The following is a 14,996-nucleotide window of genomic DNA, read 5'->3' as shown; positions in this document are numbered from 1 at the left end:
TGAAATACACATTTGAGATTGAAGAATATTCCTGAGAGACTTTCTATGAGTACTGTGTTCTCTGCTCAGTCCATCATAATACAGCAAGTCAAGCAAGTGGTCACTAATAATTTAGGTGGAGAACCTTTCTGGGTTCATCTTTACCACAAATGTATCGAAACTGCTCTACAGGTATAATTTTGTTGAAGTCTAAGAAAGTTTTGCTGGGGCTTCTGATAATTCATTTTTCCACCCCTAGAAAAAAATCAAGAGGAGATTTTTAATGCACTTCTGAGAATCATGTCTTTCTAAATGTTATTTATTAGGCTGGTTTTACTCTTTCTTCACAGCCAGTTGTCACCAGATCATTATTAATCTAACAAAAGTCAAGAGGGTGGAAGGAAAGGAAAAAGAAAAAATAGAAAACCTCAGACTACTCTTTGTAATTGAAACATGGAATGTTTTCAACCAAAGAAAGAATTTTCAGATTTGTTAGGAAAATAAGTCCTATAAATAACTGGAGAGTCCTTTTTCTTAATACTGGAGTTATGTCTGAGTGGTTAATAGTATAGAAAAATGGGTATCTTGTATAAACAAAGTGTTTCTTATGCAATCAGCAAAAGTGTAGTGTTATTGTCCTGAAAGCTTTTGACACTGGTCAGAGTCCCTCAAGAATCACAGCACTTTACATTGCTTAGGGACATAATCTGCAGATTTCTACTGACCTATATCTGGCCATTAGTTATTTAACTTTGCAAGTTATTCTGGTTTTGGGGGCAGTGAAATCAAAGAAAAGCTTCCATTGTCAAAATGCTGGTTCTGAGTGTCTGAAAACAAAGATGTATAGTGCCTCTAGTGGGTTTTCACATTTTACCTTTTGCAGAGTTAGAATAAAACTAATACTTTTAAATGAAAGAGATTGGTAAAGCTTCATCCTACAATACCTTATTGTCCTAAGGATAGTGTTGTCAGTTATTTAGAGGAGGAAGGATCAATAGTTGTCTTCAGATTCATTATTAGTTTTAATTATTTTATAAATAAAATACCTTTTTAAATTTTTTTTCTTTTAAGAAGCTTCCACCTTAAAAGGCATAAATTTGGAGTTTCTGAAATAGCTGGTCTTGGACACTTAATGAACCCCCTGCTACTATCTCAGTGCTGGAACCACCTATACAGAAAACCTTCTGAGACCCTTACTGTGCCACCATTTCTTTTTTAACAATGTTTTCTTTTCCCCACTGCACAACCAGGCTCGACTCCCTTCGTGCTCATCCACCTATAGTGTTTCTGAGGTATACTTTGCACGTGTCTCTCACACAGTCGACCTGCTCGCCCATCACACTATTTTGGTTTTATTTACTTTTCTTTTTTTTTGCATTGCACTGTGCACAAGTGGGGAAAAATCAGCTGGGGTGGGGGGGCAGATTTTGCATGATCAATCTGCAACCATGTTCAGCGTGGTTTTAAAATCACTGTACCAGTCTGGGACCACCATTATATGTAGTCTAGCTAGGCAACTGATACATAACATATGAGCATAAATTATACAATAAAAGCATCCTTAATCATCCCTTACATTAAAATGAAATAATAAACTTACAGATGTCCAGGTTGCAGAATGCTTCACTGGTTAGTCTGGCTCATTTTCAGTCAGTGAAACTGGAAAGTCACTGTAAAGAGGGCCATCATATTATAACTTCTAATTACCTGCCTATATATAGGTGGTTTTATGATACCTGAAGTTCATTATTAACTCCCAAAGCTCCAGCTTGGATCTCTACCTGACAAAATGCATATACTATTGTAAATACTTCCATATCAGTTTCATAATAATCTTCTATAATAAGGTATAGTAACATCGTAGCAAGAATTTAAAAGAAAGATTGTAATTAGGATGGGTAAAAAAAGGAGGAAAATGTTAAGATAAACTAGAATTCACAACATCATGGGATAATGCCATGACCCACTGTGTAAAGATTAGGCTTCAGCATATTATTATAATTGATTAATGGATGAGTATCAAAAAGATGAACTTGAGGTTTCCTGCAATATTGAATCAGTCTTGAGCACATACAGTTATTTATTCTGTATTTTAAAAGAATCCCTTAAAGTTGACAAGATCTCATAAAAAGATGACAATTCACTCTATCTCACACTGTGGGTCAGGTTATAGACCTGATGTGAGTGTTCTGTTAATGAGCATCATACAAAATGCAAGCATAAGGATCTCACCTACTTAAATCACTGTCCTTAAGCAGGAAGATCTGTGTGTAAGCAATACTTTGCTGATGTGTCTCTGATTTGTTCTCAAAAGCTTCAGCTTCTCAAACAATCATTCCTAGCACTTCCTTTTTCTTAGTAGTAGAAAGGTTTTTTTTCTAGTTTCAGTGTATGAACAGGCAAAATGTCTTACAAAAAAAAGTTTTGAAGGAGAAAGGCGCTTACCCATTTTTCTGTCATAGATAAATAATTGATGTCTGGCTTCACCAGGACACAAGTAATTTTAAAGATAATTATGTATCTGTTCTTAAATGCAAGTGATATGTATTCTGCAGTTTGTTGTGCCTTGTTACTATATTATATGGAAACCTCAATGTTTTTATCATGATTATCATCAAAACACCAATATGGAATAAATAAGTAATACTGTACTCATACACATACAAAGACACTTTTTTTTCTAAGCTAATACAGGAGCAAGAAATAAAGTTTAGTGCTTATGGATGCAAGACAAATGTCTTCCTCACTCAACCAGCCATTCTTCTGAATGATCTATATGAAATGAAGAAAAAGCACTGGATCAACAGGCATTTCAGCTTGATGCCTTTTTGTTTCCAAAGAATCCAACAGTGATAGTTCACATCAGCAAAATTGTTGAACATGTTCTTACAGATTATGAAGTAAAAAAGCCGCTTTCAGGGAAACCAGACTCTTGCTTTGTCTGCAATTTAAACCATTTGTCCTTTTCATGTTCTGAAGAGATCACTGTCTTTGAAAGAAATACAAGCCAAGGTATTGTTGCTGGTAACTGGTCAACATGTATGGGTCTCCTGCTTGACCAGATTCCAAAAACTATTTTGCCTTCTCTGAAGCTATCGAGCTGTAGTACCAATTAGTGATCTTGGAACAGCTAGATTCTACCACAACTGAAAAGAAAACTGTAATATTAAGTGCATGAAAACTTAGTGAACACTGTCCACAAAGGATGGCTTTGGAATGTGTAGTAAAGAGTCTGCTAGCTGAAGTATCAAGGTGGCACTGTGAGACTGTACAAGCAATTCTTCCTTTACACTCTGTCCAAAGGGAAGAACTTTGTATCTAAAATACAAATAACCTGGCTGCCTGGTGAACCATATCTTGTGATGCAGTTAAAAAATTTCCAGCTGATCAGAATTTCATGCTTATGAAACATACAGTGCAAGACCTAGATTGCCCTCTTTCAAACTGCAAACTGAAAGTGTAAAAAAAATACAGATACGTTTTTCTCTGGTGGCAGGATAGCACCCTGTGCATTTTTGAGCAGACTGTTTAAGCCAGTGACAGATCCAGAGGAACAAATCAATGGAAACTGAAGATTTCTGTGGCAGTTGTAGCTATTTGAAGAGACAACGAGCGACTGCAGATTCTCCGGGGTCCATAAATGATTTGAAGAATAGTTTCTAACTTTGTAAGCGACTTTTCATTCAGAAATACAGCTGAGTGTCAGGATGTGTGTCCAGCAATGTTCAATGTCATCTGCTATTACTTTGGGAAATAGGAAAGGCTGCTGTGAGTAAACAACATCCTGACCTCTAAATGATATGATAGAAAATCTCTTAAACTGAGGTATTGTTAAACTGAGTCCAAAAGCCTGACATGAGTTTTGATCAGGGGGAAGAAAAGGAATAATACTGTATTGCATAATGTCTCATATCCAGGGGGAAAAAAGGACCACACTTTTGATAGGATCTCAAGGTTATTTCTTGTGTATATATGTATTTCTGTGGTTCTTATTGCAAGAAATTATTTTTCTTCAGCTGATTCTTAAGCACCAAGTTCTTAATTTTATATGTCCAAGTCATCATCAGATAGGTTTGGACCTTCAGAGGACACCAGGAACACACAGACAAGAGAACTGGAATCAATGCTGTGGGAATTCAGCTGAACATGCCTTCTGGCAAAGGTACAACAAGGATAAAAGAAAAGATAACCTAATATAAACAATTGCTGAAATCTGGTTTTCAGAAATAGACATTAGAGATTCATTGTAAGAAATTTCCTTACAACTGTAATTGTTGAGAAAAGCTTTGGAACTGGATTAACTGGCACTCCTAGAGCAAAGATTGCCAAAAAGGAAAGTGAGTGTACTATCAGGGTTTTTTTATCTGCTGTTACATAGAAGGTCTTTGATTGAAGAACTAAAAAATCTTCCAGCAGAAGAGGAACTTGGGATCTGTGTATTCTGCATTGTGAAGAATTTGAGGTAGAATTTGCTGCCTGACTTTTTTTACATAGAAAACATCCTTTTGTAGAGGCTAGTTTGCATCTCAGAGTCCAATAATTAGGAGAAGCTACTTTACACCTGTTCCTTTTTATTGTCACTAGTTGCACTGGTGAAACTGTGGATGTAGTCAACTGATGCCTATTTGAGTGGAATGGGCAGAAAGTTTTTAAAAGTTTCTACTTACATTTAGTTACAGAAAGATTTTCATAGTTTGTTGAACTCCAGGCATTATAGAGTAGTAGTACTATATATCTACTTAGCCCCAGTCAGCACCTTAATAATTTCACTTGTCTAGAATGAGGTTCAGTTCAGTTAAATCAAAGTGAGTCTTTAAAAAGTTATTCCCTTGTGGCAAGAAAAGTAAAGCTTTAATGCTCTAAAATGGTATAATGATAAAATATAAATTCATATTCTCTTTGAATTTCACAGTATGCAATGAAGTTTTTCCCCCTTCATGAAAACCAGTTAGCTTCATGTCTGTAATTTTTGTAAATGTTAGAAAGACTACTTAAATGATTTTTCAGGGTAGAAATATTAATAAGTAATTATGCTAACTTAACAGTTGTGCAGTATAGTATATGTGTAATATGTCTATAATTTATTTATTATCCAGTTGTTACAAAATACAGTAATTTATTTAGAAATTATTAAATCAGATTGGCTTCACTTCTTAGAAGTTCTCTGATTTCAGCTTGTATCTTAAGAATACTGTACAAAATCTAAAATTAACGGATTGACCAAAAAACATGCATAGTCTCCGAATTTATAAAATTATACTTAGGTAGTATTATGCAATGGCCCCATTTCCTATCTTCATTTGTATCTCAGACTTTTTATTACAAGCATCAATATCTCTCTCCCTCTTTCTCTCCCTCTCCTCTGGCTTCTGCATGTGCTATGTGTTTGGCTAAAAGCGTAATGAAGGAAATCTATTGATCTGCTTGTTGAAAGTATAGTGGCAACAAAATGTGTACTGCAGTACTATCCCCGGCTATCTAAAAAAAAAAAAAAGTTTTTCAAAGAGGGAGACACTCAGGTCTGTAGCTTGTTATATGTTTTATTAGCATCATTGAGTGGTTAGAACATGATGCCTTTTTTTGTGAAAGATCTGCAAAGTTTTATGTTAGTTTTCTCTCACACAAAATACATTATTTCCATAAAAATAGTTTTGGAATATGTATTGGCTGCATATTGATTGATGGGATATGATTGTATACTTAGCATTGTTAATAAAACAACAGAGACTTGTATTATCTTAACTGATAACGCAAGAACAGAGTGACCAGTACAGGGAATTAAGTATCAGCAGTATTCAGATAACAAGAGGAAATACTGTTTCCTGCAACAGGTAGTTGACTTCAGAAGTCCATTCAGAGACTGCAAGATTTCTAAGTGCTCTAGGTTAAAGTATTCTATATAGTATACATTACAAAATGTAAATTAATGAATCTTGTTCTTTACAACTAAAGCTGGGTAAGAAGACTGTTTCTTCTTCTACTTAGGCTAGTTTGAAAGGCTACTTAGGCAGTGCTGAAAGACCAAGAACTGCTACTCTGATTTTCAGGTGTTTACCACCAGCATTGAACCTGGAATTCAATTTTAGGTACAGGCTGTTAAATTCCACCATAAATCTGCACTACACAGCACAAATGATTTGAGGATGTGTGGACCACTTATATCTTAAGGGCAAAGGGACTACTTTTGACAGTCAGATTCAAGAGTATCCTTAATGCGTGCACAGTAAGCCCAGCATTTTGAATTTGCTGCAAATTCTGCATCCAGGACTTCGAGAATGCTTTTTGGCTCCAAGAAGTTATGCAAGCTTCCGTGTGCTAGCTTAAGAATGTGGCAACCCCTTATACTTTGTCAACTTTTTTAAAAATTTGGTTTCCTACTCTTTTTTCTAAAATATTTCTCTCTAGATTTCTAACCAGTAAGCCAGTTAATGCAATTTTTGAGTGAGTTTATTCTGATATTATAACTTTAAATTTTCCAGAAGCAGTTTGCCAGGTAAAAAATTTAGGAGAACTAGTTTAACCATGATAATTGACTGTGCAATTGTCAAATAACAGAAAAGGTCTTCAGTCAATTCTTAGGCACTCCAGAATGTTTTGATGTCAGTATTGTTTTTATAATTATGTAAATATTTTAATATAAAGGGTAATACTAAGTGAATATCTGTATACAATATCTGAAATTTGAATCACATATTGTTAAAGGTCTGTCTCTAGAACTGTTTTTGAAGATCATTAGAATAACAGCAAGAAAAGTATGCAATAATTTTAAGAAATGTAAGTAGATTTAAAAAGATGCCATAGGTGGTCTTTAGACTTCCAGGTATAATAAGTGAATTACATGGTTTTGTTATTGGTTAGATAATTAGTCTGGTTTTGAACTCAATATATGTGCCCTTGACTTGTCCATTTTTGAAAACATATTGTGCACAAACTTGATTAAAGTGGCACAAAGTTTATGTTTTGTTACATCAATTAACTTCCATTCCTGTAATGTGAATATATCCTATAAATAGGGAAAGCACAAAAAAGATCAGTCATGCACAGTAATTTCTGGAACAGGATTTCCTTATTCTTTGCTCTTTCTTTTGTTAACTTTTCAGTCTATATAACAGTGAGCGATTTTTTTCTTTATTATTATTTTTTTTTCAATATATAGAATTTCATTCAACCCTTACAATCAAAGGGTGACATAATTCAAGTGAAAAAGTGTTTCAAAGGATGGAAGACCATGACCAAGAAGAGTAGACCTGTGCCTTTATTTTCTCTAACACAAGATCACTCTCATGGCATAAACGAAGTTTACTCTTAGACAATTAAGGCTGTGCCTTGGATAGGGGAAACAAAATGAAGTAAATGTAAGTAATTCCTCTCTCATCTCTGCTTTCAAGCAGAAGTCCAGCAGATAGAGAATTTGGTTCTTTACATCTGACATAAATACACTGATCCATTGAAGAAAAACTGCTACATTAAGTTGAGATTGCCTATCTCATTGCCTTACGAATCCCATACGGTTTGTAGAGATGCCCTTTGAAATTTGAAACGTTTTCCCAAGTTTGCTCTGTTCATTAGAAGAAATGCTGAGGTTTTCATATTGTTTATGGACATGGCTTTATTTAACTTCCCAGGTATGTCCTTAACAAGATCCTCAGCTTGAAAACAGAAAAATATCTTGATTAAAAAAATATGTATCTGTGATATATACAGTTCAGAAATAAATTAACATAACAGAGCCAATGAGGATCCACTAATCATTTGGGTTTTGTACAATTATATTGGTGCAATCTAGTCCTGGTTTTCTGTGTTGGTTTGTTGTTTTTTTTTTTTTGCAGTTGCTAATAGAGCAATGATTTTTTTAAAGAAAAAATAGAATTTGTAGAGGTCAAGGCTTTCTATTTGGCAATTGCCATTTAAAGAATTACAGTTTTTCTATTACATTTTGCTTTGCTAATAGTACTCTAGGCTTAAGAAAAATTGATAGATTAAAATTCTAACTTTTAGAGAAACATGGTTTCCACAGGGCACATTAAAATGCAAAAATTCAGGAAAAGCCGTCAATTCAGTTTCTTTATTCATAGAAAAAAGCTTTACTAGTTCTATCTTCGTTCTTTTTATTGGGATCAGTAGCTGCACCAGGTACTTCTGTGGCATTCTCTCTGCCATACCAGAATAGAGAACTGTTCTTGCTACGAGAACTAGATGTCATATCAGGAAATGCATTCATGACAGCTCATGAGTGAAAGTGTGGCAAAACTTCAAGTTACATCAGGAAGAAGAATACATTACTGCAATAATCTTATCAAGGTATACATGAATAACTTCAATTAATGCCATCTTAGTTATTTAGAATAAAATAAAAGTTTTAAAGTTCATTATGAAATGTTACTATATTTGTACTTCAAATACAATTTACCTTTGTTTACCTACTGCTGAATCTCAAATTAGATCCATTATTAGTTTGTATGTTCAAAATAGAAGCAAAATTTTACTTCATCCTACAGCTTCACTGTATATGGTATTACCTTGTGACTTCTGTCAAATAAAATTATCCCTTTATAAATTTTGCACCTATTATGTTGTTATCTACTATTAAGTTCGATTCAAGCACTAGGTTCATCTACAAAGAACTATTTAGCATTCAGGAGAGTGGCAAAAACTGGAATTTTGAATGGCATCTCATTTCATAATATAGATTTTGGCTTAAATCTTATCCAATTTATCAAAATTGTAGTACTTTGTTGGTTTTTATTTTGGTAAAATGCTCTGCATTTATGAGAGAGAATAAATAAAATTCAGAGTGTCTATTAGGAAGCATAGGCACTAAGAAATTGATAAAATCACAACTATTTTCCACATAATGTTATATAAATTTCTGTATTCCAAAAATGAAGTTATGCAGAAATCATTTCTGTCTTTCCTCCTTTTTGGAACTTTAAAGTTCTTTGCTTTTTGTTTCAAGATAAGATAAGTCTATATGTTTCAATTCTAAATGTCCATCTCTAAATTTTTCCCTTTCTTCTTCTTCCACAAAAGAGGGAGACATTTCATCCTGCCCTGTGGTATAGATGTGCAATCCTTTATGAAACAAATTAGATGAAGTCAGAGAGCTATCAGTGTCATTTTCCTCTTGATTGGTTATAGTCTCGACTCATGTATGTAATCTACATTTGCATTTTCCAAAACCAGTCTTGTCATTATTTCTCTGTAATTACATCCATTTAAGCAAAGTGGGTTTTTTCCTTTTTTTTTTTGTGCTGTACCATACCTTGGACTGTATGGAATCAAAACTGACTTGATTGGATATAACTGTGAGATTTTCTTTCTAGACAACCACTGTTTTCTTTTTAAATCCAGTAGCAAGCTGCACTCTTGGAAAATTAGTCTACAGTCTGAAATAGTAATAAATCAGAGTAGATCAAAGCTTCTCTTATATTCCTATTACAGCTTTTGGAGTAATCACTGATGTAAAATGCCATAAGGGTGATCTAGCTTACCTGTATCTCTAGTAGACAGTGTCTGTTTTAACATACAGAAATCAAATTAGATAAACATAGCAGTGTCAGTATCAGTAATGTGTAGCTCAGATGTCAGTAGGTTCCCATCAGTGCTCCCTACATTATCTTCCTGTTTTTCCAGTTTTTCAAATGTGGTTTTTTAACATGGAATTAAGTTTTTTGCGAAGTATAATTACAATACAGTTTTTCATTCAAGAGCTGGAGGGGAGAAAGAATGTCCTTATTCACACTATTTTTCCATATCCCTTTCTCTTGTATGAATTTCCAAGATTCAGTGCTGCTAGAAGCCCAGCCAAATTAATATTCTCTTTCTCAGGCACATAACTGCTGTGAGCAGGCTGGTGGTTGCCATTGCACAGGACCTTACAATCTGGACTGCCAAATTCAAAATAGCACTAAAGGAATCTTATCCTTTTGAGCTTTTGAGGCTCAAAGCAAAATCCTAAATGCAAATCCTCTTACCACACTTGTATTTCTGATTGCTTTCAAAAATTATTTCTAACTTGGGTTTGACAGTATAGTTCTCAGTGCAGCATTTGCTCAATTCCAGCCTCTCCTTTCCATAGCTTATGAACCCTCTGAAATCATGTTGTTTATCTATGATGAATCTGACTTCACTTTAAGGATTCTCCTTACAGGAATATATTCTGTGTTTCTGTCTTAGCTCAAAGACAGAAACCTAGCTCTTTGTACAGTAAGTTCACTGTCCTGGTATTTACTGCTCAGATGGATTCACACACTGAAGCTTTATTTTCCTTATAGTTGTTGCTCCCTAGTTTGAATCTTAATTTAAAAGACCTTTATTCATTTTCATATGTGAAAGTGTACAAGTCTGAGGTTTTGGCTGAATACTGTATAAATCAGTGATTATAATATACTCCATATGTACAATTATCATTACCTGTATTTACTAGTTTCTGCTCTTGTACTTGAAGTCCTTCAGATTTGATGCTCCTAGCTCAAATAAAAATGTTAAGCTTAACCAAAATCAACTACTTTGGAGTTACTCCAGTGCAGAAATTCTTATTGAACCACATGGGGAAACATATGTTTTGTTTCTGCTCGCATAGTTAAAAAAGTAGTCCAGTCATTCACTTTAGAATGATACTAACTGTAAAAATATCCAACCAAAATTGCTGACAAACGCCAATAGAAAAACGTGAAATTTAAATATGCTTTAAAAACATAAGAAATTGCATTATGGCCTTTTGTTGACTCCTTAGGCCTGATGATTCACTGATCGGTTGATAGGTGGCTTTTGAAGCTTATCATTGTTTTGGTTTTATTGTCACTATTTTCATATTCTTTTAACATAGAAATACAAGGAACATTACCTATTTAATCATCTTCCAGGAGGATAGATTGTAAGCATGAAGTACAGGCTGTAGTCTTTGTTAGCAAGCACAGGTTTGACTCAAATTCCTTTGAAGGTCAATGGAGATATGCTTTTTCACTCCCACAGACATTGGATCAAAGGGATGGAGGCCCATAGGTCTCAGGACAGGTAGGAACAGAAGCAGCAAAAGCTAAAAGTTCCAAACAGGCCTCTGTGCCTTCCCCACCAACATTTATTCAGACATTGACACTAACTAGATATTAAAAAAACTGAATTGTGTTTCCCAGTTATAACAGATGGGGTGAATGGTGACTACAGCTATCATGCTTTCATTTTGGGAGACATAGCTGTCTACTGGAATAGAAGACATGATGCTGTAGCAGAAAAACCTGAATGGGTACCAAGGAAGATTATATTGTATTTTCTGTCTCCTTATTAATGCAAACTTCATGTTTCATCCTGTAAAAACTTCTTACACTATTTTCAAGGGTACTCATTTTCTGTGTGTCCTTCTTGAGACACATACTGAGTGATGTTCACATATGCTGAACAGTCCAAATGCAGCTGAAATAAATGGCAGCTGAAGGGCTTTACATTCTGTAATCCAGTTGTAGGCATGTCAATTTAAATTTAGTCTAGATGTCTCTGGGTCTGAGTTTCCCATTTGTAAAATCAAGTCATCCTTCTGCTTCACAAAGTTTTTGTAAAAATAAATTCCTTCATGTGTTTTAGGAAAATTTATATTGTAGAACCGAGCACAACAGAGAAATCTATAAAGAACTAAATAATTCCTCATTCAGAAGAGAGTTTGGATAGTGTTTAGTAAGTAAAACATCAAACTAGTTTTTGAACATGGGAGATTAAAATTAAATAACCTTACCTTGTCTCATGCAGAAGCCCTACTGAAAATCATTATGATGAAATCATAATGCCCACGTGTCAAAGGAAAATAAGAACTGCACACATAACATTGATCTGGCAGGTCCTCAATGTTGTGTTTCACTTACACTTGCCAATTTTACTCAACTACATTTGAATAAAGAATTTATTTTAAAATTTTTATTTTGAGGGTCACACCATTCAAGAAAAATCATTTTTATTTTTGCAGTGATGTGGAAATTTCATTGTTTTAATGCTGCATTGAAATTGGCTTTTACTGGGTCAAGAAATAGAAATGTGAAAATAGTTGAGATTTCATTTAAAATATTTGTAATAGATATGAAACTTTTTAAAATACCAACCTTATTAGTGTATGTCAAAGGTTAGAGAGTAATTTATGGTGTGCCTGAGGACAAGAATGTCTATACATCACTTATGTATTTTCAGTCCATTTGATTGACAGCAGCTTAAAAAGCTGGTTGAACTGGAATGCACAAAGGAGTTTAAAAAATCTTAATGCTGGTCAGGTAGGCTATAACTCAGACATCTAACACATACTTGTAAGGCTAAGTGATTCATCAACCAGATTTCCAAGGTGTGAGATTGTACGAAAATAGGCAAATAAATCCAATTTCTGTGGCAAACGGCAAGGACAACAGGAATCTCTTTCTCTTGTATCTCTTTGGAAAGAAAATTTATTCTCTCTGCCTTTGTTTACACTATCTACTTTTCAAACTGGATAATATTTCCCAGGCATTTGGGGAACGTTTAAGATTTTCATTCAAACAGAAATCTTGTTCACAGTTAATACAAGTAGTAGAACTTTTGATTTTTTTAAGTGCAGTGTTCCTGGAGATTTCTTGTGTCTTACAAATCCCACTTGGATTCTGTTAGCACAGGTTAGAAATATCTGTTGGAGTTTGTGCACAAATTATTTGGCAATAATTTTTGTCTTGATGTAATATATGCTTTAGCTTACACAAGATGAATGTCTTCTCCATATTTGGGTATTATAATTAATACTGCTTCTCTGAACAAAACCAATATGATCTTGAATGAGCCCTGAACAGCCCCTAACATATCAGAAACACGATGTGTTTCCCATGTTATTCATACAGATTATCTGTATGCTGTCCCATACTCTTAAGAACACAAAATCCAGCCCATATTTTTTTCTCATACAAATGTAAATGTTTGATTTAAATTCCTCTGAAGAAATAAAACCCAATTCCTTTCTCTTTTCCTCTTTTTATTCTCAACTATCAAGCCTATGTTGCCAGTTTACTATTTTGTCTCCTTTTTTACTGTATGTGTCATAGTACTTCCTGGTTTCTCATTCAGTGAGGTGTTCAGCTTGCAATTTCAGTTGGTGTGTAAAATTTTGTTTGAACCCTATTCTAGTAATAGACATTTTGATTTTGCATCTCCAGGACAAGGTCAGTTTCATTCTTCCCAGAAAAACTGCCGTTTGCCTTTTCATTTAATTTTATTCCAAATATTGGATAATATTTTTTTTTTGTACTTCTTCTGTAAAAGGAGCCAATTCAGCTGTCATGTTTCTGTGATATATTCATCAATCCACTTCCACCATCCTGTTGGAACAGTATTTAGGATGAACTATAATCTGACCATAAAATTCCAAATATGTGTTCATAGTCTACTGGGAAACAATGATCAAAATTAAATATATCCTCGTGTAAAGTGTAGGTGACTAGGAAAAACCTCAGAAAAGAGAACTCAGTAGTATGTACATGAAGACGTAAAGGCATATTCAACATCTGAAGATTAATTTTGTTCAGTGTCCAGTCTACCATGCTTAGCATTTAATAAATGGTAAAAATCTACTCCTAAAATGATTTTGGCTTTAAATGATTTTTTGCTTGATTCTTCCCACTGACTCCAGATTCCATGTGTAGAATACTACATTATTCATAATTAAATTCTGGTGAGTTGAATGTCACCAACAGTGCTGCTCCTTTTTAAAAATGTATTAATGAGTAATGTTAGCTATCAAGTCTATCAAATTCCTTGAGCTCACTTTCCTTTCACCTTCAGAGGTATTCTCAGTATAACAAGAAAAAATTATTTTGTAGTTTTGAACTGACTTTAGTCCTAATTCAGATGGCCATAAAGCATACTCTTAATACTTTGAGTATTCAGCTTGCTGTAAAAGTGCTGTTTGAATAGGAATGCATTCCTGAAATAGGAAGATTGCATCTTGTAAGAGGATTATTTAATCCTCAAATACATTGCTGAATGTTTTATGACGTGCACAGTTCCAGATACACTTTTCCTGTGAAATTTTTTTAATTTCATTTTTGTATTCCATATTAATTCCATCAAAACAATACTCTGTTCTTCAGATTTGATTTAAAACTATTTTTTAGTGAAACCAACCAATGTGTTTAATTTCATTTTTCAGTTTGCTCCTAGTTTAACCTTATGTATATTGCTTAGAATAATAGGCCAAAATCAGTTTTTACAATTATCACACCAGTTTGAGACACTGTTATTCATGGTTTAGTTTTATATTGTGTGTTTATTTACAGATACTGATTCATGTATGTTGCACTGGGGGGAAAGAGTATTTTAGGCAAGAGACACTGTGCAAACCCCTGCAATTATAAATTAGATCAGAACTGATTTGAAACCTGTTTAAAGCAGGGAAGTATTTGAGAGACCATTCAAATGACATATGCACAGAGTATATTGTACAGAACTCAGATCATGTAATTACTAATAAATCACATGTAGAAAAAAAGCATCAGCATCATACTTTCCCACACCACGGAGAATAAACTGTCTTCATAAAACTGCGAAGTTTTAAGGCAAGGTTATATGAGCTATGCACTTTCTCACTGACAGTAAGTTGTAGTAAGTGCACTACCTCATAAACAGGCCTGCCTGCTGTTCATGAGACAGAGGAAGAGAGTTCTTAAATTGTTAACAGCTGCTGTGCTTTGCATACCCTGCTTCCTTCATTACAGCTTGGCGAACTCATTCCCTTTGCTGTACCTCAGTCCTCTGTGTCTGTGTGTATGTTTGGGTTTCTGCTGGTGGTTCCACATTCTGCATGCTTTCCTAAAAGCGGAGTAACGTGCTTTCCCATAAATGATAAAGATTATGGGTTAGCCTCCTGCAGGTTCTCTTTGCTCAGAAATGGGCCCTTTCTGTTGATGATAACTCATGTTTTGATGTCATTGTTCTGAATTGTTCTTCATGTTGTAAAATTGAGTTGAAATGTACTCCCATAAGAGTTAGCTTTTCATATTGGGCTGGAAACTCTCCAT

The 14,996-nt window shown here is 34.3% G+C and overlaps 1 protein-coding gene across 25 annotated transcripts in view; it reads left to right on the top strand.

Annotated features, from left to right (window-relative positions):
• Positions 1 to 14,996, top strand: part of GPHN (gephyrin) — a 293,302-nt gene that overhangs the window by 221,555 nt on the left and 56,751 nt on the right. For 16 of the 25 annotated variants that reach the window (XM_042790910.1, XM_042790897.1, XM_042790900.1 and 13 more), the window contains one exon: positions 1,230 to 1,271. The exons of the other annotated variants lie outside the window; for them this stretch is intronic. In XM_042790910.1, the coding sequence (XP_042646844.1) occupies positions 1,230 to 1,271 (42 nt within the window). The remainder of the gene's footprint in view (positions 1 to 1,229; positions 1,272 to 14,996) is intronic. 25 annotated transcript variants of the gene reach the window in all.

This window comes from Tyto alba, unplaced genomic scaffold, assembly GCF_018691265.1.
Source record: "Tyto alba isolate M040663 unplaced genomic scaffold, T.alba_DEE_v4.0 Super-Scaffold_18, whole genome shotgun sequence".
NCBI lineage: Eukaryota > Metazoa > Chordata > Aves > Strigiformes > Tytonidae > Tyto > Tyto alba.
This window is presented reverse-complemented; position numbering and strand designations above follow the sequence as displayed.